The 22,014-nt window shown below is 44.5% G+C and overlaps 1 protein-coding gene across 4 annotated transcripts in view; it reads left to right on the top strand.

Annotated features, from left to right (window-relative positions):
* LOC126298892 (probable medium-chain specific acyl-CoA dehydrogenase, mitochondrial) overlaps positions 1–22,014 on the top strand; it is a 213,427-nt gene that overhangs the window by 72,167 nt on the left and 119,246 nt on the right. For all 4 annotated transcript variants that reach the window (XM_049990429.1, XM_049990428.1, XM_049990430.1 and 1 more), the window contains exon 7: positions 3,057–3,165. In XM_049990429.1, coding sequence (XP_049846386.1) covers positions 3,057–3,165 — 109 coding nt within the window. The remainder of the gene's footprint in view (positions 1–3,056; positions 3,166–22,014) is intronic.

Here is a 22,014-nt window from a genome sequence, read left to right as displayed (position 1 = left end):
TACTGCTTAAGTTTCTTTATATGTGTAAGTGTGATGTAAAATAATACTTATTATAGTTACTTTTAAGCATCTGCATTAACACACATTTTCCAAGTTTAACTACTTTTTCTGAGTTACTGAAGATCAACAGCTGTTCTAGCTCTCTCTCTTCAGAATAGTATTCGTGCCAATGCGGCAGACCATTCTGAACACCTTGGGATCCTCTCTGCGACAGGGCTGGCAACCTCTTCTTACCTGGCTATCTTTCCAACATATAAAGAAGTTGAATACATCTCCCTGCACTTGAACCACCCCCCCCCCCCTCCCAAATTATGTTATGAAATTTTTACTGATTGGGAACTGCTTTAGGTTCTTGAGTCATCACACAGTGCAGCCCCAGGCCCTGATTTGATTCATAATCAGACGATCCAACATCTGAATGTTGCTAAAAGGCTCCATCTATTCATAGCTTCTGGCCAAACATGGTTGAAGACAGTTTGCCATGGCAAAACAGTATCAGCATTCCAAACCTTACACCAGGCAATGAGCAAAGACCAAATGTTCATCAATAAGTAAGGACTACTTAACCTGACCAACATGCTCTGAAAACTGCTTGAAAGGATGGTTGCCTGACAATTGTGATGGATTCTTGAATCATGGGGCTCTTTGTACCCCTATCAGTGTGGTCACAGAGTGACAATCCACAACCTACCATCTGTTTAGAAAAAGCCTGTCGGATTTCTGACTTCAGCCTAAATACCAATACTTCATTGCAGTCTTTTTTGACCTACATAAGGCATACAATGCTGCTTGATGCCATCACTATCTATAAAGCACGACTGGGGCTTTTGAGAGACTTTAACCTGAAACCACCGGTGGAATGAAAATTGTCAATTAATAATCAGTAGAGTGGTAACACATAATTTTGAAATTTTTTCACTATAAGCTTTCAACTCAGCCTAACATTGTTATAGGTAATCTGGTCTGCAGAGACTTTGAAAATGAAGACAATTCTGACATAAATGATGAAAATGCAGAATCAGGTGACAACAAAATCAGTGAATATCTAAAAGGAAAAAATGAGGAGTGGTTAATTTTTTCCACAATTTACCAGATAGATGATTTGCTTCTTCAGTGTCTGAACATTTGGTCAGTACATCATTATCACCACCAAAGATATCTGCATCATCATCACCTGAATTTGCATCTACTACTCTTGTAACATTTTTCTGTTGACTTCCTATGAAGACAGTAGAAAAATGTTTTTGTTAAATAAATGCTTTAAACTCTGTGTGTTGTTCGTCAACAATCAGATGAGTGCAGTGTTTACACTGTTTGTTCTAGTTACTTTTAAAGGATCAGGTTTGCAATCAAAACTTAGTTTGATCATATGTATGCCTGTGGACCAGTTAGTTATTTTTATCATTGCATGTAAACGTAAGGATACAATGTAACAATAATTCTTTTTAAGCAGTTTGTGTATTCATAATTTAAATTTATTCCAGAGTATCTATTAATTATTAAGAAAATATATGGCCTGAGTATAATACAACCCTACTTCTTAAATCAAAGATTAACCTTGATGTATGAATATTGTTTGCTATTTTTATTCCTAGTGTTATGTATATGTACACCACCACAGTTTGTTGTGGAAAACCAATTACATTTGAAGACTGCATAAGTGAGCAAATGAAAAAACTGGGTATACCAACAACAGCAGCACATTACAACAGTTATCTGGTCAAGGTTCTTTAACATTGTAGATATCATCTGTACAGCACATTTCCGTACAGTGAATACCTGTTGTCTGTGTGTGGCATTAATGCCATATTGAATAACTTTCTGAAGCAATAAGTGCAAGAATGAAAAGTTATCTGGCCTCCTGTTCCTTATATTGCCAAAATCGGCAACTACAGTACTAAAAAGTGCTGATATTGAGCATTAGAAGAGATCTGTAATTGGTAATTTCTAATTGAACTCATAGTTTTTGTGGACGATAGTCTCTATCATGTCACTGCAAATGAGAGCTGTTCCTGACTTTCAATAATCTTAGAGCTTGTAGAGCTAATTTCCTTTTTACAAATGATGCCCACTGTTACTAAGATTTTCACTTCTAATGTAAGTAAAAAAGACCAAATTGCATGACGTTATCTCTCTCTTTTCATGTTGATGTTTTAGCCCAAAGTGTCTTATGGTTCACAAGGGCCACCATTTATTACATGAAAATTTAGGTTATGATGAACGTAGTGCCATCCAACCGCAGCAATTTATTAGATGTATACTGAGAGTTTGCAATTAATCTTAGAATTCCATCATATACTACCCACCTTTCAGTTTAATTTTCTGTTCTTTTGTCAATCTAACAGTTCAGCATGTATTTCAGCAAGAGAACTCCAAGCCAGATGTAATGAAAAATGCATAAGGTGTGTTCTCAGAATAATAAGTGTTTCTTTGCAAACTTGTTGACATGTTTTCTATTATATATGTGTAGTGAATGATTTGTTGACAGCTCATTGAATACCACCCTTGTGCAACTGCTGCTGTTATCTTTCATTCAAAATTTATAATGGAAATTACCCAATAGCTCTCTTTGGTGCCATGCCATGGCACTGAACAAAATAGCACCATGATACTATTCTGAATGTGAGTGCAGTGTCTTATCAATTCCAGTTCCCTACCAACTATGCAGATTGGCTATGTCCTTTTCAAAGGAACCATTTTAGCATTAGCCTTAAAAATGCAGGAAATCACAGTAAACAATTTCATTCTCCTTTCTTTCCTGATCTGACTTTGGCAACCTATGAACATTATTAGGGACAGAGCACAAACGCTCATCTTGCCTGCTTCCTTTCTATGCCATGGCATTTACAGACTGGTATGGTATGAAGCCCCCAATGCTGCAGTCAAATCCATAGAGATTATATACATGCCGGGAAAGTACTATATCATGAATTTCTTGAGAGACCACAATTAACTTTAAAAACTGAGTCTACATTTCAAGTAAATTGTGTTTTGTAGAATTTATTTTTAGGTTTCTGCAGTTCTACCCTAGTTATATGAAATGTGAATTTCCTTAGGTACTTTGTTCTTGCTCGAACTGATCCTGACCCGAAAGCACCTGCTAGCAAGGCATTCACAGGTTTCATTGTGGACAGAGACACACCCGGTGTGACCCCTGGGAGAAAGGTAAAAAGAAAAACTTGATAACAATATGAAACAGGGATAATTTTTAAAATTTTGGTGGTATCGGTGAATGCACAGGGTAGCTACTGTACTTTTTAAATACTTTTATTTCTGTTTAATAGTCTCTCACATAACTATTTTGTTTTGAATTAAATGTGAGTTACTATATTAACATGTAACATTTACTGTTTTCCACTTTTAAAATGTGATTTCTAAGTGTACTTCATGTGTAAGACATAATCCCTTCGAGTCTATCATGTAACACAACAATTTTTAAAAATGAAGTGAAATTACTGTGTATGTGTTGACATTACTGTCTATAATTTCAAGTTATTTTGTATCAATTACAGAACTGGATACTGTAAATAAAATTTAAGTCATAAAATGAGAAACGAGAAAATAACTACTAATGTTATAAAAATGATGAGGTTTGTGACAAATTAAAAAAACTGTATTTGCCTTTTGCTTGGTCGAACCAAATCATTGGAAGGTAACATTAATATTTGTTTCCTTTTAATTTTATTTGCAGTGTCTGGTGATGGCTGTATTTCAAAACATGTTGTGTGATAGAAATGAAGTTAGTTGTGGGTGCAATCCAGATGTAAATTGAAAATGAAAGGGGTAAAAAGTACCAACATTATTCATATTCATTCATTAACATATTATTTCAGCAGCAAAAGTTGTTTCTGTCAAGGAGTGCTTAAATAATTTACCTGAAATGATTTTTAAAGAAATTTTAAAACCAGAAAAGAAAGAAACAAACTCAAATCAGCATTAATAAATAAGAAATTAAAAGTTAAATTGGATCATCTTTGTTTTATTGAAATAATTTTAGTTTCATAATGACTCAGTTGAGAGAAGAGAGGCTAACCTGGGCTCAGTTTTATAATGGTTCAACTGTGATAACTTCCAACCAACTTTAATTTCTCTCAGTCCATTTTTCTCGTATCCTCCTTGTTTATTAATGGTATGAAATAAAAAAACTGTGTAAGATTCTGCTAAGTTTAATGTACTCTTTGGGACTAATACTTAAAACTAAATACAGTCTAGATCAGATCACTGTTTTCCTAATGGAAATGTTCAAAACATTTCCAAAGAGTGTAAAATAAAAAATCTATTCTGCATCCCTGTCATTTAATTATACTCAGTCTCTGTAGGAGCTATATGTTTAGATTGTTCTTAACCAAATTTTCTACATTTTTGCCTGTTGTACTCCAAAAACTTTACCACAACAGTACATTTAGCAAAAAATATTAGAGTAATTATTATTGACTGGTTTTTAATTTTTCAAAAAGTTTAATAATATTTATGAAGTTTTTTGCTATAAGCTTGTTACCAAGATAAGTATTTGGTTACCAAATATTTGATAAAGGGTGTCTAACATTCACACAATTAGCGTCCGTCCTGATGGCTGAGTGGTCAGCGTGATGGATTGCTGTCCTACAAGCCCGGATCCAATTCCCCACTGGGCTGGGGATTTTCTATGCTCAGGGACTGGGTGTTGTGTTGTCTTCATCGCCATTTCATCCGCATCTGGCATGCAGGTCACCTAATGTGGCGTTGAATGTAATAAGACCTGCACCAAGGCAGCCGTACCTGCCCTGTATGGGGCCCCCCTGCCAATGACACCAAACGCTCATATTGTTTCCAACACAGCTAGCTATGATAAAAACTCAGAAATGTGCATAAATTTATTTACAGAGTCAGCGAAACTTCAGTGCACTGTTAAAAATATATAGTACTAACAACCCACCCTGTATTCAAAGAGGGTAGCAGTGTCAATGACCCAATGAGCATAGTGGGAATTTTCCTCAAGTGGCCAGTAAGTATACATTGCACCAGTGACCCATAACTCCAGCACCAGACCAGCTCAAGTTACATTTTCTATCAGGCTTTTTCCCACATTTCCCAATGCAACATCACTATGAAGCACTCTCTGCCACACACCACTGGTACAGAGCACCAGGAGACATTGGTATGGAACACGTTCTGCCACATGACACTGGAATGGAGTGCCATCTGGCACGTGCACCACCGGCAGGAAGCATCCTCCACAACATGAGACTGACATGGGACACCCTCCACAATTTAACACTGAAATGGGGCACTCCCCTTCCACTACTTGACACCTAGATGGTACCCTGTGTCAATGTCACATGGTGTGCAGGATCCCCATACATTATAACAATGGCACAGGGCACCCTCCACAATGTAACACTAGCATGTAGTACACACTAGCACGTAACAGTGTTACAGAACACCCTGTACCATCCCTGGAACAATAGTATGCAGCATCTTTCTGCATGTAACATTGGTACCTTCCTGACGGCACCATCTGGCCATGTGAGCTACAATGATTTCAAAGAGTTCTATTAATTCACTGCTAGATGGCAATGGCACTGTTTTCTCCATGATGGAAGTCTTATTCATCATTGTTCAGCCAATTTGCATGAAAAAAATATTCACAAACCTTCCTCATTAAAGTTTATTTTATCAGCTTACATATTGAGAAAAACTGTATCTAAATCCCTACAGTAGTTCCTGAGATTGAGTAGAACCAACTCACTCCATCTTAACATCACATGATCACACTGACAGAACCACAGGCACATAGACATAGGCAACAGAGCATGCACAATGTCGGCACTAGTATAGTGTATATCCACCTTTCGCAGCAATGCAGGATGCTGTTCTCCCATGGAGACGATCGTAGAGATGCTGGATGTAGTCCTGTGGAACGGCTTGCCATGCCATTTCCACCTGGCACCTCAGTTGGACCAGCGTTCGTGCTGGACGTGCAGACCGCGTGAGATAACGCTTCATCCAGTCCCAAACATGCTCAATGGGGGACAGATCCGGAGATCTTGCTGGCCAGGGTAGTTGACTTACACCTTCTAGAGCACATTGGGTGGCACGGGATACATGCGGACGTGCATTGTCCTGTTGGAACAGCAAGTTCCCTTGCCGGTCTAGGAATGGTAGAACGATGGGTTCGATGATGGTTTGGATGTACCGTGCACTATTCAGTGTCCCCTCGACGATCACCGGAGGTGTACGGCCAGTGTAGGAGATCGCTCCCCACACCATGATGCCGGGTGTTGGCCCTGTGTGCCTCGGTCGTATGCAGTCCTGATTGTGGCGCTCACCTGCACGGCGCCAAACACGCATACGACCATCATTGGCACCAAGGCAGAAGCGACACTCATCGCTGAAGATGACACGTCTCCATTCGTCCCTCCATTCACGCCTGTCGCGACACCACTGGAGGCGGGCTGCATGATGCTGGGGCGTGAGCGGAAGACGGCGTAACGGTGTGCGGGACCGTAGCCCAGCTTCATGGAGACGGTTGCGAATGGTCCTCGCCGATACCCCAGGAGCAACAGTGTCCCTAATTTGCTGGGAAGTGGCGGTGCGGTCCCCTACGGCACTGCGTAGGATCCAACGGTCTTGGCGTGCATCCGTGCGTCGCTGCTGTCCGGTCCCAGGTCGGCGGGCACGTGCACCTTCCGCCGACCACTGGCGACAACATCGATGTACTGTGGAGACCTCACGCCCCACGTGTTGAGCAATTCGGCGGTACGTCCACTCGGCCTCCCGCATGCCCACTATACGCCCTCGCTCAAAGTCCGTCAACTGCACATACGGTTCACGTCCACGCTGTCGCGGCATGCTAACAGTGATAAAGACTGCGATGGAGCTCCGTATGCCACGGCAAACTTGCCGACACTGACGGCGGCGGTGCACAAATGCTGCGCAGCTAGCGCCATTCGACGGCCAACACCGCGGTTCCTGGTGTGTCCGCTGTGCCGTGCGTGTGATCATTGCTTGTACAGCCCTCTCACAGTGTCCGGAGCAAGTATGGTGGGTCTGACACACCGGTGTCAGTAGTACATATACACTCATGGAAATGGAAAAAAGAACACATTAAGTATCTAGAAATGGAGGACTGTCTGGTATAGCAGTAATTTTGTTTACTAGCCACTTCATATAATTATGGTAATATTTGGATAACAACGTTCGGTTACTGAACATCATTACTTTCATATTACTGAAATAAGTTAAGCAATGCATATTGGGAAAGTTCTCAGCAGGTATGAATGTTTGCCATGCAGTGTCACTCCAAACACCAGTTCCATGATGTCCATTCTATATGTGAGCTGTGAACTGCTATCACCACAGAACAACACAAAAAGAGAAGCACAACACCCATATTAAAAGAACGGGACAAAACAGTCTTTTAGTTCATCTCTATACCACTAGAGGCACTGCTATCAAAGGATGTACATAAGCTAGGAGGGATGCAACTTGCAATGTTTGTTGTAGGTTTTTTTTTGTTTAAGTTCAAATAAGCATGTAGAGTAAATAAATGAAGCTAAATATGACTGTAGCAGTTAATTTGACCAGTTCCTAAATAATAGGTTTGTCACTGCTGCACTGCAATGTGCTGCAGCTGTGTTTAAATTATTTTATAATGATGCTAGCCAAGATAATTATTTGCCATGCCCAGAATACTGAGATAAGAAAATTACTGTCACAAGCTAAATAAAACTTGCAGCAGCTAAATTGGACTACAGATATTCTCGTAAGATGTCAAAGTATGACATTATTCAAGCTGCATGATCGATGATCATTAATTTCTTAAAAATGTTCCTACATCTTACAATTGTAAATGATTCAACATGAAAAGGAAGACATCAATATTAAGTACCAAAAATAGGAAAGGTGGATAAAAACAGTGAAATGAAAAAAACTAACTTAACACAATTGTGTGCTTGAGAAACAAAATTAGTAAAAGATTTAAAGCTGCATGTCAGTTAAAAGAAACTTTGTCTTTAACAACATTAAGTCTTGTTACCGATTGCGTGTTCCCAGTCTCTCACATAGGTTTTTTTTTTTTTTTTTTTTTTTTTTTTGTGGCTTTAGGGCGTACAACTACAATCGTCATTAGCGCCCTGACTAATTTACGAATGTACTGCGAGGCACAAGGTTAATACAGAAACTAAAAGGGACAACACTATAGAAGATGTATTAACAGGCATAGGATTAAAAAACTACAGCGTAATCAAACGTCCTTAGACAGATGTGTCAAGTTGATAAAACGAAGAACGCGAGCAGCAGCTCCTGGGTCATCCGCTAAAATGGCATCCAGAGTACATGGCAGGCCAAGATCAAGACGCAGCGTAGCAAAATCCGGACAGGACGTTAAAATGTGGTGGACCGTCAGCAATTGGCCACATGGACAGAACGGCGCCGGCGCTGCCGTCAGCAGATGGCGATGGCTGAACCGGCAGTGTCCAATTCGTAACCGGGCCAAAACGACCTCCTCCCACCGAGAAGGACGTGAGGAGGACGTCCAAGCTACGGGAAGAGGTTTCGAGGCCCGAAGCTTATTGTCCCTAAGTGCAGCCCAATCGGCATGCCAGAGCGATAAAATGCGCCGACAAATGACCGTGCTACAACCTGATGAAGGGACACAACAAGAAGCCGTCCAAGGCTGGAGGACTTCAGCCTTGGCCGCGGCATCTGCAGCTTCGTTCCCACGGATACCGACATGGCCAGGAACCCACAAAGCTAACTGGAGACCCGTCGTCCACCAGCTGCTGAAGAGAGCGTTGGATACCGTGCACCAAAGGGTGAACCGGATACGGATCACTGAGGCTCTGCATGGCGCTCAGGGAATCGGAGCAGATAACATAAGCAGAATTTCGGTGGCGGCAGACGTAAAGAACACCATTCTTCACAGCTGAACTCTGCCTCTACCAGGAACAGTGACCATGGAGCCAGTATTTGAAACTTTGTGCCCCAACAATAAAAGAACACCCGACCCCGTCGTTGGTCTTAGAGCCATCTGTATAAATGAAGGTCATATTAATGAACTTCGAACGAAGTTCGACAAAACGGGAGTTGTATACTGAACCGGGGGTAACCTCCTTTGGGAGCGAGCGGAGGTCAAGGTGAATGCGAACCTGAGCCTGGAGCCAAGGTGGCGTGTGGCTCTCGCCCACTCTAAAGGTTGCAGGAAGTGAAAAATCAATGAGTTGAAGGAGGCGATGAAAGCGAACTCCAGGGGGTAGCAGGGCTGAGACATACAACCCATATTGACGGTCAAGAGAGTCGTCAAAAAAGGAACGATAAGAGGGGTGGTTGGGCATTGACAGTAGCCGACAGGCGTAACGACGAAGCAGCATATCGCGCCGGTAGGTGAGTGGCAATTCACCGGCTTCAGTATGAAAACTCTCGACGGGACTAGTATAAAACGCTCCTATCGCAAGCCGTAAAGCCCGATGTTGTATGGAGTTGAGGCGGCGTAAGACGGACGGCCGTGCAGAGGAGTATACAAAGCACCCATACTCCAGCTTGGAGCGGACGATCGACCGATATAGGCGAAGTAGGACAGTTCGATCCGCTCCCCACGACGTGCCACTGAGAACACAGAGGACATTTAGAGAACGGGTACAACGGGCAGCCAAATATGACACATGTCGATACCAACTAAGTTTCCTGTCAAATGTAAGACCTAAAAATTATGTTGTCTCCACGAATGGGAGAGCAACGGGACCGAATCGTAAGGACGGTGGGATAATCTCTTTGTAGCGCCAGAAGTTAATACAGACTGTTTTCTCGGAAGAAAAACGGAAGCCATTGGCGACACTCCAGGAGTAAAGACGTTTCCTGGAGCGCTGTCTTCAGCGTTCTCTTGACCATGTACTCTGCGCGCTGCAATAGATGGTAAAATCGTCCACAAAAAGGGAGCCTGATACATCATCTGGGACGCAATCCATTATTGGATTGATCGCTATGGCGAAGAGAGCGACGCTCAAAACGGAGCCCTGTGGCACCCCATTCTCCTGGCGGAAGCTTTCTGACAGGACAGAACCCACACGTACCCTGAACTGTCGATCCATTAAAAAGGAACGAATAAAAAGAGGGAGGCGACCACGAAAGCCCCATGTATGCATGGTGCGGAGAATGCCCGCCCTCCAACAGGTGTCGTAAGCCTTCTCCAAAACAAAGAACACAGCCACGGTCGGGCACTTCCGCAAGAAGTTATTCATAATGAAGGTCGACAGGGTAAACAGATGGTCAACAGCAGAGCGGCGCCTACGAAATTCACATTGTACATTGGTAAGTAGGCGTCGAGATTCGAGCAGCCAAACCAACCGAGAGTTAACCATTCGCTGTATCACAGACAGCTGGTAAGCGAGATGGGTCGATAACTGGAAGGCAACTGCTTGTCCTTCCCCAGCTTAGGAATCGGTACAATAGACTCGCGCCAGCATGCGGGAACATGTCCCTCAATCCAGATGCGATTGTAAGTATGAAGAAGGAAACCTTTACCCGCAGGAGAAAGGTTCTTCAGCATCTGAATATGAATAGAATCAGGCCCCGGAGCAGAGGACCGTGACCGGGCAAGTACAATGCCCCATTCACCATGCGGGAACTCGAAAATGCAGTTTTCACAATTCGAGGAGTGGAAATTAGGTGGCCGAGACTCCTCTGCCTGTTTTCGGGGGGAGGAAGGCAGGGGAGTAATGAGTGGAGCTCGAAACCTCTGCGAAAAAGCGGCCGAAGGCATTGGAGACATCCTCGGGGGCCACAAGGACGTCATTCGCGACCGTCAAGCCAGAAACTGGTGAGTGGACCTTAGTGCCAGATAGCTGGCGCAGGCTACCCCAGACAACAGAAGGAGCAAAACTGTTGAAGGTGCTTGTGAAAGCAGCCCAGCTGGCTTTCTTGCTTTCTTTAAATGCCACCCTACAGTCGCGAATTGTATCACTTACAAACGATTATGTGCAACGGTGTCGTATTTTTAAAGGTGCATAAAGCACGTCGACGAGCACGTAAAGTGTCTCTACATGCTGCGGTCCACCAGGGGACCGGTACCCGCCATGGAGAAGAAGTAGTGTGAGGGATGAAATATTCAGCAGCAGTGAGAATGACTTCCGTGAGGTGTGCGGCCTGACTATCGCAGCTTGTGAAGGTTTGATCCTGAAAGGTCGCCCTGGAAGTGAAGAGCCCCCAGTCTGCTTTGGAGATGTTCCAACTAGTTGAGCACAGAGAGGGGGTGTGATGCAGGAGATGGGTAACATAGGAAGTGGTCGCTCGAGTATGTATCAGAAGGTGCATACCTCCCAAACCGGCACGCAAGTTGGATAGTACATATAGAGGGGTCTAAATGGGAATAGGTGTGAATTGTGTTCGAAAGAAAAGTGGGGGCGCCAGTATTCAACCAGCTCAATCTCGTCTTCATCAAAAGGTCTAACAGGGAGCCCCTCAGGCAGGGTGCTGGAGAGCCCCAAAGAGGATGGTGGGCATTGAAGTATCCAGTTAACAAAAATGGTGCAGGTAGCTGAGCAATAATTTGCATCATGTCTGCCCTGGAAACGGCAGACGACGATGGAGTGTAAACGGTGCTAATGGAAAATGTAAAATCGGGGAGAGTAATTCGGACGTCAACTGCCTGCAGGTCGGTGTGCAATGTGATGGGATCGTATTAAGTATCATCCCGGACCAGCAACGTAACCCCTCCATGAGAGGGGAGGTCGAAACGCACAGAGGTGTAGTGCGCCAAGGCAATTTGATCGCATGGGTGTGGCTTCGTTTCCTGGAGGGCTACGACGAGCGGACGGTGCAAGTGGAGCAGCAATTTCAAGTCCTCTCGGTTGGAGTGAATGCTGCGAATATTCTAGTGAATATTCCAGTGAATAAGTGCCATCGTGAGAGGAAGAAGATGCAAGAAGGGGTCATCTCGAAGGCCGCTGAGAGCCCGGCTTCGAGCGAGCACTGCCGCCGCTAGCAGGAGGCGGACAGTCATCATCCATTTGTTCTATAGGTTCATCGGCCATCTTGTGAAGATGGCCGGGAGGGGGAGCTTCCTCCGCTAGTGAACAGCCAGATGTTCAGCTACCAGCGGTGCGGCCAGGCGAAACCGATGACGGCCTGGGGCGGCAAACGCTGGGGGGCGCAGGAGGAGAAATGCGCCGTGGCGGCGAAGGAGAACTGTGCTTCCTATGAGCCTTCTTGGAAGGCCGTTTTGTGGAAGGATTGGTCGATGGCTGAGAGTTCGAAGTACGTAGAAGGTCTGCACGAGATGGTTGCTTCTTGAAGGCCCGTGCTTCTGACTTCTGTGTCTTCGTCCTGGCAGAAGGTGATATAGGTACTTGTGTCGGAGGGGCGCCGGGAGCAAGAGGAGACGTCGACCGGGCGATCTTAGCACTGGCCGAACGGACGACCGTAGTACTGAAGGTCAGATCTCATGTCTGCATGGCCACCTCCCTGGTAGTCCGAAAAGAGGCGAGCAACGTGGGCTTCCTGCTAGCCAATAGCTTGCAAGCAGCCGAAGCGGAGACCAGAGAAGGAGAAGAAGGCAAGGAGAAGAGTAAGTAAGACAGTGAGATGGAGAAGAACAAAGAAAAGAACCAACCAAAGGAAGGAAGAAACCCAGAAGAAGTGAAAAACCAAAATGAACGCAAATATAGATCGTGAAACCGTCTGTCTCCGGACGCAGGCGCTAACTACCCCCTTGAGAGGGAGGGACTCCTTTTAGTCGCCTCTTACGACAGGCAGGAATACCTCGGGCCTATTCTAACCCCCGGACCCGCAGGGGGGGGTCTCACATAGGTGAGAATCAAAAGAGGTACGCATTTTTTTTGGTGTTATAGTGTTCAGAAAAATCCTGAACCTAAATTTACTTTCCTAATTACAAAATATTTCAGATAAGAATGTGTACTCACCATCTGCATATTCATTTTGAGGGAAGATAAAAAAAATTAGTACCAGGTAATTCTCTGGTGTTAATGAATAACTCTGAGTGGTGCACCTCATAGTTGTCCTGAACAGTTTCACTTCTGATACTGGCACTGTATAATAAAGATTTCCCATGCCACAGCTAGTGCTTGGTAGGACCAATTCACTATTAACACTAGTTTCACCTGATCCACTTCTGGTGCTAAGATCTGCATGAAAACTACAAATCTTATTTGTGCTTTGGCAAGTAGTTTATTAACATTAGTTTCACTTCTGGTATTAGTTGTTAATAGTGAATTAGGCCTACCAAGCACTAGTAGTACTATGGCAAGTGTTTAGTGAATTTGGCGAGACAGCAGCTTTATAACACTCATATTGGTAATTTCAGAAGGAACACCTGCCCCATGTTTATGAATAAAACTAGGAATAGCCTGAACAGGGGTGTGTTTCTAAAAGTTTTCTTTGAAAAAAATGATCTTCACAAACAAAAGAAGCAGCACAGTCCACGTTAAATAAATGTTTAGAAACACTTTTCCACTTCAGTAGCAACTTGAGGTTGTTTTGGAAATCTGTAGAAAAGCTTGCTGCTAACTTTCTCTGTTGAACCCACATAATATCCAGATGAACAGCCAGGGCATTTACAGGAGTATTCCAATGTCAATTTCATATGTCAGTAGCAGTTTTGTTTGTTGTGTTAAATATTCTGAAGAAACATAACATTTGACATTAAAGTTATTTAAACAAACAAACAAACATAAACCACACAGCTTAATTCATGATAGAAGAGAATACATTTTATTTACTGAAAATGAAATGTCTTACTTTAGGATTAATTTTGGACATTTTTTTCAGCAGAAATCTCTTCAATTACACAATGAACTTTGAGAAATTTAAAGTAAAAAATCTGTTTATAATGAAGATCAGTAGTATGTTTACAGTTGTATTTGTATTTGTATTTGTTTCACATTTACGAAGACTTCAGAACAGAGGAAGATGATAGAATATCAACAACCACCACTGGACAGCTCTCGTTGGACAATTCCAGTTTCGTTTGACTCTTAGTTCCTTCCAGATCACTTGAGGTGCTAAGTGGCTTTTTGCCTGTTCTCCTATATAGCTTTCACCCCTGTGGCTACCACTCCAATTGCTCCACTAGTTTGGCACAAACTACCAAAAAATCTGTTCTTATCACTTTCATAAGTTGAGGGGCTAGCAATTGGGCATAGAGAATTAATGTTTAAAGGATATCTGATATTTACTGTATTGCAGGTCATTTAGGAAGTTGGCTGTAGCTAGTGCCAGCTTCCCAGTAGCAGTAGCAGTAGGTATTGCCTGCCAGTTACTGCAGTCTGACAGCCTTATGTCTGTCTCTTGAGTCTGCCTACCTTCCTTGTAGATCAGTTTATCTATTAGCGAAAAGCCAAATCAAAATATCTACAGTAGTTTTTGAGATTAACCCAAACATCTGGACAGAAACCACATTGAGGGACTTTAGTATAATTCCAGTGATACTAATAAAACTGCAACACAAATGGTATTAAGTGTTTCAAAGTATCTGGCTATTTATCTGAATGAAGCTTATTTTTCTATTTACTTTGTGTATATAGAGAAGAATAAGTCACTGCAGTTTGAAAACAACCAATATTCCAAAAATGTTGCCAGTATCATTATGTATCAACACTGTATTCATATTGTAATAATGATTATTTTAATCAAAAAATGCTGATTACTGTGATTGATTATGATGGTGGATGTGTATGGAGATGTGGTTTGTAAACTGCTTCTTCTGAACTCATTGAAATCAAAAAGACTCGTACATCTAAACTAGGCAATACAAAGATTTTTTAAACAAGTTATCTAAATTATTTGCCTTAATTGGTTTAGAGAAACTGAGAAAAACTTGCGTATTGATGACAGATTTAACTGAAGATGGGTTGCAAGTTCTGTAGTAAATAAAGACATGGCTGATTTCCTTTTACATCCTTGTCCTATCTAAGCTTTTGATTTTTCTCAGTTATCAGTGAGATGTCAAACCCTGATATTCATAACTTCATTTGTTTAAATATGAAGTGAATGCTTCATGAAAGAGAAACCCAAAGAAAGAACAATATTCATTTGTTTTGGTCCAAGAATCATTTTAGTACATTTTTTAGACACATGATTTAGGACAAAGTCAAACAATTAATTTACAATTACACCTGTCAACGTGACTGTACATGGTTAACACAATCAAAGTGCTTAATATTCAACACAATCATGTGCAGAAGTAATGTAGTATGTCTGTTTGCAATAGTTATTAGGTGACAACACATAATTAACAATATTTGTTAAGTGAGGTTTAATCAATTCATACTGTAATGTACTTTATCATGTAGTAACTCATTATGACGTTCCAGAAATTCAGTGACAGATCAGAAGCAGTCATCAAGAAAGAATTATTTCAGCTTCACCTTAAATGTATTTTATGTTACAGAGCCATATTCCTTCTTCCTTAAAATGCATACCAACATTACTCAAACTTTTGCAGGTGAGGAGTGTACCATATTAGTTTCTGACCACCGTGTATAAGTATGATTTACGTCCATATGAAACTACTGCGGTTATGTTTGGGTTCAGCTCCTACATAAATACAAAGATCTTCCAACATATATTAATTTTTACAAAAGGGGAATCATAAAAAAAGTATCATAAGTCTGCAAAGCTTGTAGGTAAGGATTTACTTCTATATCTACATCTACATGATTACTCTGCCAAGCACTTAGGGAGATAAATGTTAATTGCAGAGGGTTCATCAAACCACAATCATACTATGTAGGTTGGGCTCAACAAAATATTTTCGCATTCAGAAGGGAAAGTTGGTGACGTTTTTCGTCGCGGTGATATCTATTTACGAAATTTCAGTCTTTGTGGCAGATATGATACGGGAGTTGGGATGGAAGTCGTTAAAGCACTCTCTGCCCTCTTACGTGATGGCTGCGAAAGGCAGTTTTAATCTGCCAGAAAGTTTCAATCCACTAAAGAGACAGCTTACACTACACTCGTTCGTTCTCTGTTGGAATATTGCTGCACAGTGTGGGATCCTTACCAGGTGGGATTGGCGGAGGACATCGAAAGAATACAAAACGAGCTGCCTTTTTTGCACCAAGTGCTCTCCCATCTGAGCTACCAAAGGTCCCGAGTTCGAGTCTCAGTCAGGCACACAAATCACGACTCACGCCCGGTACTCACAGCTTTACTTCTGCCGGTATCTTCATCTCCTACCTTCTAAACTTTACAGAAGCTCTCCTGCGAAACTTTAGTGGACTTGGACTAAGTACCTGGGTGTAAAAATTACGAACAGCTTCAGTTGGAAAGACCATGTAGATAATATTGTGGGGAAGGCGAACCAAAGGTTGCGTTCCATTGGCAGGACACTTAATTGTTGCATCTTCTATTTATCGAGTAATCAAATTCCAAGGCTGTCAATTCAAACTGTCAACGGATTTCTTTTGGAACTCATGTGGATCACCTCACACTTTTCGTTATTTAGCGTCAACTGCCACACCATGCAAAGCGATTTAGGAAAGATTGCTGTAACTGATAGGTTGTTCGCAGATGATGCTGTGATTTACCATCTAGTAAGGTTATCCGAAGACCACTAAGAGAACTGCTCAGATTGTGACCCAGGTCATTTCTATAGATCAGGAACAGCAGAGGTCCCAGGACGCTACCCTGGGGAACTCTTGATATGACTTCAGTTGTACTCGATGATTTCCTGTCCGGAAGGTCACAGTTTGTAGTAATAGTTGTGTGACTGGATTCGTGATTTGCCGTCTGAGATGATATCCCATAGGCCGGCAGCTTGATTAGAAGTCGCTTGTGAGGAACGGTGTCAAAAGCTTTCTGGAAATCTAGAAATACGGAATCAACTTGAGATCCCCTGTCGATAGCGGCCATTACTACATGCGAATAAAGAGCTAGCTGTGTTGATCTATTGATACGTAATCAGCATGGTTTCAGAAAACGTCGCTCTTGTGCATTTCCTTTGAGGTGATTCATAATGTTTGAATACAGTATATGCTCCAGAACCCTACTGCAAACCGACGTTAATGATATAGGTCTGTAGTTCGATAGATTAAGAAGGGTAGTAGGAGTAAACAATGGTGCGACCTGCGCAATTTTCTAATCTGTAGGTACAGACCTATCGGTGAGCGAGCGGTTGTATATGATTGCTAAGTAGGGAGCTATTGTATCAGCGTAATCTGAAAGGAACCTAATCGGTATACAATCTGGACCTGAAGACTTGCAATTTGAGTTGCTGCTCAACCCCTAAGGTATCATGATATGGGGAACTTCTGAGAAACTCATGCTAGCAGCTGTTCGTGTTTCCTTCTCCAGGGAAGATGAATGGAATATTCCAGATTTGAACTTCGGAAAACTGCGTTCAATAACTCCGCTTTAGCGGCACAGTCGTCGGTAACAGTACCATCGGCACTGCGCAGCGAAGGTATTGACCGCGTCTTGCCACTTTGGTAGAAAATCCGAAGAAATTCTGGTCGTATGTAAAGTACACAATTTCGAGACAATGTTTCGTTGTGGAACCTATTAAAGGCAAGTAGCATGGAAGGGTGCTGCTTGGGAGGTCATTGCAGTAGCCACCAGAAAGATCGCCGGAGGCGCACATTGGCATGGCGCGTGACGGACAGTAGTTGCCGCAAGTAAAGTCCCGTCCACCAGAAGGCACGCGAGAATTCGGCAGCGCCCACTGGTCACGGCCTGTGCTGCCTGAGCTGGTGTTGTTCCGCAGACAGTGTAGACCGGGAACTGTCTGCTAGGCAGGCCCGATGTAAAACTAACTATGTGAAGTGCGACGGACACTGTGTATTAACACGATTCACGATTACGGCATGGAGGATTTAGTGCGGGTTTTGGTTGAGCAGCAGATGGAGCTCATGGCATCCACAAAACAAGCGCTTCCGGCGTTGCTCTCCACGCAGTCTGCTCCAGCGCCGTTCCCTCCTCCCTTCCCCCGCATGACGCGACGGCGGAGGTGGTGGTGGTGGTGGTGGTGGTGGTGGTGGTGGTGGTGGTGGTGGTTAGTGTTTAATGACCTAGTTGTCGACGGGACGTTAGAGGTGGATGGAGGATTGGGACGCATATGAACATCGCATCGGCAACATGAAATGCCTGGAAATGTGGCCGAAGGCGGAGATTTGTTGTGCTCTTTTCTTGTCTTTGATATCTCCCTCACTGTATCAAGTTTTGCGCCAGCTAGCGCCATTGCAGGAACCCTTGTCCTTGTCTTTTGACACATTGTGTTCATTGCTGTCTTACTATTATCGCCGCCACACCCATGTTGTGGCGGCTAGGGTCGAATTCTATCAATGCAAGAAACAGCCCCATCAGTCTTACCGGGCGTGGGCTGCTACCCTGAACGATCTTAATCGCAAGTGTCATTTTGTCACGGAGCAGTCGCGGGAGTCGTATGCCCACGTTATGGTGCGAGACGTCATTGTTCGTTTGGCCCCTGATAGGGAGGTCTGGCAATGGGCCCTGAAGTTGGAAGTCCTGTCCATTGCTCAATCGTATGAAGTCTCACGTTGCAGGTCAACAGTTGGAAGCGTGGTGCAACATGTTGCGGCGGTTCCGGGTGGCGAGGCCACATCCAGGGTGGATGACGTGCGACCGATCGTGATGTATAGAGCACAACGCAAAAGACTGTAACAGAGGCAGGCGGCTGGAACTCTGTGTACACACCGAGCAGGAGTGGCTGTAACGTCCGGATTCTACTGCTCGGAGTGCCCCAGCATTGGGCCGTTTGTCGCAAATGTTATAAAAAAAGGACACATTGCTAAAGTTTGTACCTGCTTCCTTGGATTCTTTTGAGGCTGAGCGGCAGAGGACATGGACGTTGACAGTCAGGAAGTTTCATCGGGCCAGGCTCCCGGCGCATTAGCACACAAACTCTTTATCGAGGTGTCGGTTCGGTCGTGCTGATTACAACCTCAAGTAAATACGGGCGCGGCAGTTTGCTTGTTGAATGCACAAACTTACTCTGACCTTGGGTTGCCCCCGTTGGTGCCAGTTAACCACGGAGACGCTGGTAATGGTAAACAGTTCATTCCCCTACTAGGTCAATTCACGTGACTCACAAATCAGTCACTCAGCCTATTACTTTTATTGTTGTCAGTGATGCAAGCTCCGATAACCTTTTTGGATTGGATGCCTTTCGACCTTTCGGTTTTTCTATCGCAGACACCATACAGTTGGTCTCCGAAGACGTGAGAGGTCAAAGATTCCAATGATTGATAGGGAACGCCCCAGGCCCTCCTTCAAGATATCCTTAATGTATCAGCCTTTGAAGCTCACTTAACGTTGAAGGCGTCGGCTTGCCCGCGTTTTCTACACGAGAGGCAGATCCTCTTGGCTCTCCGCCCTCAGGTAAAAGCAGAGCTAGACAGGCTGACAACCCTTGGGGGGTCGTTATTCCCATTTCTTGTATAGAGTGGGCTTCGCCCCTCGTTATTTTCAGGAAACCCTTGCGAAAATTACGTCTTTGTGGCGATTTCAAGGCCCCCCATTAATTCCCAATTGGTGGTGGACACCTATCCCTTGGCTCGTTTTGACGTATTGTTCTCCAATGTTGTGGGAGGCCCATATTTTTCGATAATCAAACGGTGTGTGGTGTCTGATGATAAGCCTCCAAAAGATCGGTCTTTACCAATACCAGCGGTTGGCCTTCGGGATAGCCAGTGGCCCGGAGATACTTCAGCGTTATCTTGAGAACGTCACGTCGACAGTCCCTCATTGTATTAATTACCTGGATGACGTAATTGTCACAGGCTGCAGCACGAAGAAACACTTGTACCAAACTTCCCAGCAGCTTGACACCATGCCGAGAGATGGTGTAGCCCACATACTCAATGGATGGTTTGAAGAAGTTCCACTTACGCAGGCTGCAACACAGGCCCACGCACAACCTTCAAACCCTCTTTCTCAAATTCAGGTCCAAGGTATCGTCGACTTTCCACGGCCCGCTTTGCTGAAGGAGTTACAAACTTTTTTTCTTAAGGCAAGACTGCCTACTACCGCCAATTCAGTCCCAGGGCCTCCACCATAGCCCACCCCCTGTACTGCCTTCTTTTCACCATACCGGACAGCAAGCCAACACTGACGCTCTTTCTTGTCTTTTGGTGGGCCCGGATCCTAAGTTCGATCAGGAGGAGATTATGTGTTATCAACCGCTTGGCGGGACGCCACATACAAAAGAAGACTCTAGAACTAGTGATTGGGAAGTCACCAGGGAAACGGCAGCTGACCCGGCTCTTCAGAAAGTAGTCTGGGATGGCCACCCCTGCTGAACAAGGCAATCTCCAGGCCGGGCCTTGGACCCTCTTCGTAATTATTTTGTTCTACGAGACAGCCTCTCAGTCTTGGAAGGAGTTCTCCTTCTGGCTACCGATAATACAGCTCCTCGCATGGTTGTTCCTGCAAGTTTGCAAAGGGAGGTCCTCACGTTATTACACGAGGGGCACTGGGGTATTTCCCATGCTAAAACCTTGGCTCACAGACATGTGTACTTGACAGAGAAATTGAGCACTTGGTGGCTGCCTGTTCCCAGTGTGCAAGCCAACAGGCATCTCCCAGGTCAGCATTCTCTTCATGGCCGCCTGCAACCCAGGCTTAGGAACATGTTCACATAGATTTTGTGGGCCCGTTTCTCAATGGCTTTTGGCCCATTGTCATTGATGCTTATTCCCGATTCCCATCTGTAGTTCACTGCTCCTCAATCCAGGTACTCTCAAAAACTCTTTTCTGTGGAAGGTCTGCCACAACCTGGTATCTGACAATGGACCTCAGTTTATTTCTTAGACTTTCCAGGATTTTTGTAGGCACTTCAGTATTTGGCATGTCTGCTCTCCCCCCTTTCATCCACAATTGAATGGGGAAGCCGAGTGCATGGTGTGCACATTTAAGATGCAAATGAAAAATTATGAACATGAATTTACTGTGGAGGAGGAGTCGACGTTTTTCCTGACGACATACCGGACCATACCGATGGGAGAACGCAGCCCTGCAGAGCTCCTCCACGGGTGCCAACCTACGACTCTGGCAAGGACCAGGCTGGAGGAGGCACAGCAGTCTTCGCAAAATGGGGTACCCGGTTTTCCGCCAGGTATGTCGGTCTGGGCACATGGGTTTGGTCGCAATCCACGTTGGATACTGTCAGTGGTCCTGTGCTGCAAGGGCCGCAGGCTCTATACCTTGCAGGCGGGGGACCGGGATGTATATCGTCACCAAAATCAGCTACGTCAACACTTGGGTACCCACCCTCCAACCCCTCACACACTGGCTTCCCCTGAGAAAACAACACGGGTGCCAGCAATGGGGATGCTACCGCCCCTCCCACCTGTGACTCTGCCACACTGTGATGGCTTTCAGCCTTAGCAGCCTCCAGTAGCTCCAGCACCGGCATCGCCATTGTTAAAGATGCCCCGGCGAGAGCCGGCCCCCCTCACAGGTCTGGTTTCTCAGGAGGCTGGTTCACCTGTGGTCGTGACTTCCCCATCATCCCCACCACCGGATCCCGTTCAACCTTGGGAGGGGCAACACCCAGAGTTCTACAGCTTGTTGCCCGTTGTGTCCCGGGCTCCAGTGGTGGGAAGACGGGGGCCTCTTTGGGTGGGTCACTTCCAACCGTATTCGAAGGTTCCTGCTCGAGATTTGGCAGATCCCCCGACTCCATCATTCCAATGGACGTGGAGGTCACCGCTACTGCACGACACTCCACCTTTCTATGCAGTGGATCACAGTGCTTCACCCCCCCCCACCCCCCTCTGAAGGAGGAGGGGTGCAGTAGCCACCAGAAAGATTGCAGGAGGTGCATATCGGCACGGCGTGTCACGGCCAGTAGTTCCCGCAAGTAAAGTCCCGTCCACCAGAGGGCACACGAGAATTTGGCCACGCCTTCTGCTGGCGGAACAACAACAGGCGGCACGGGCCGTGCCCAGTCAGTTTTACATCAGGCATGCCTAGCAGACTGTGAAGTGTGATGGACAATGTGAATTGTGGTAATACATAGTTTTAATTCTCAGTATGACAGTTCTTGGTCTACACTGTGTCACA

Source organism: Schistocerca gregaria, chromosome X (genome assembly GCF_023897955.1).
Source record: "Schistocerca gregaria isolate iqSchGreg1 chromosome X, iqSchGreg1.2, whole genome shotgun sequence".
NCBI classification, from domain to species: Eukaryota; Metazoa; Arthropoda; class Insecta; order Orthoptera; family Acrididae; genus Schistocerca; species Schistocerca gregaria.
The sequence above is the reverse complement of the archived record's forward strand: the minus strand, read 5'-3'. Positions and strand labels throughout refer to the sequence as shown.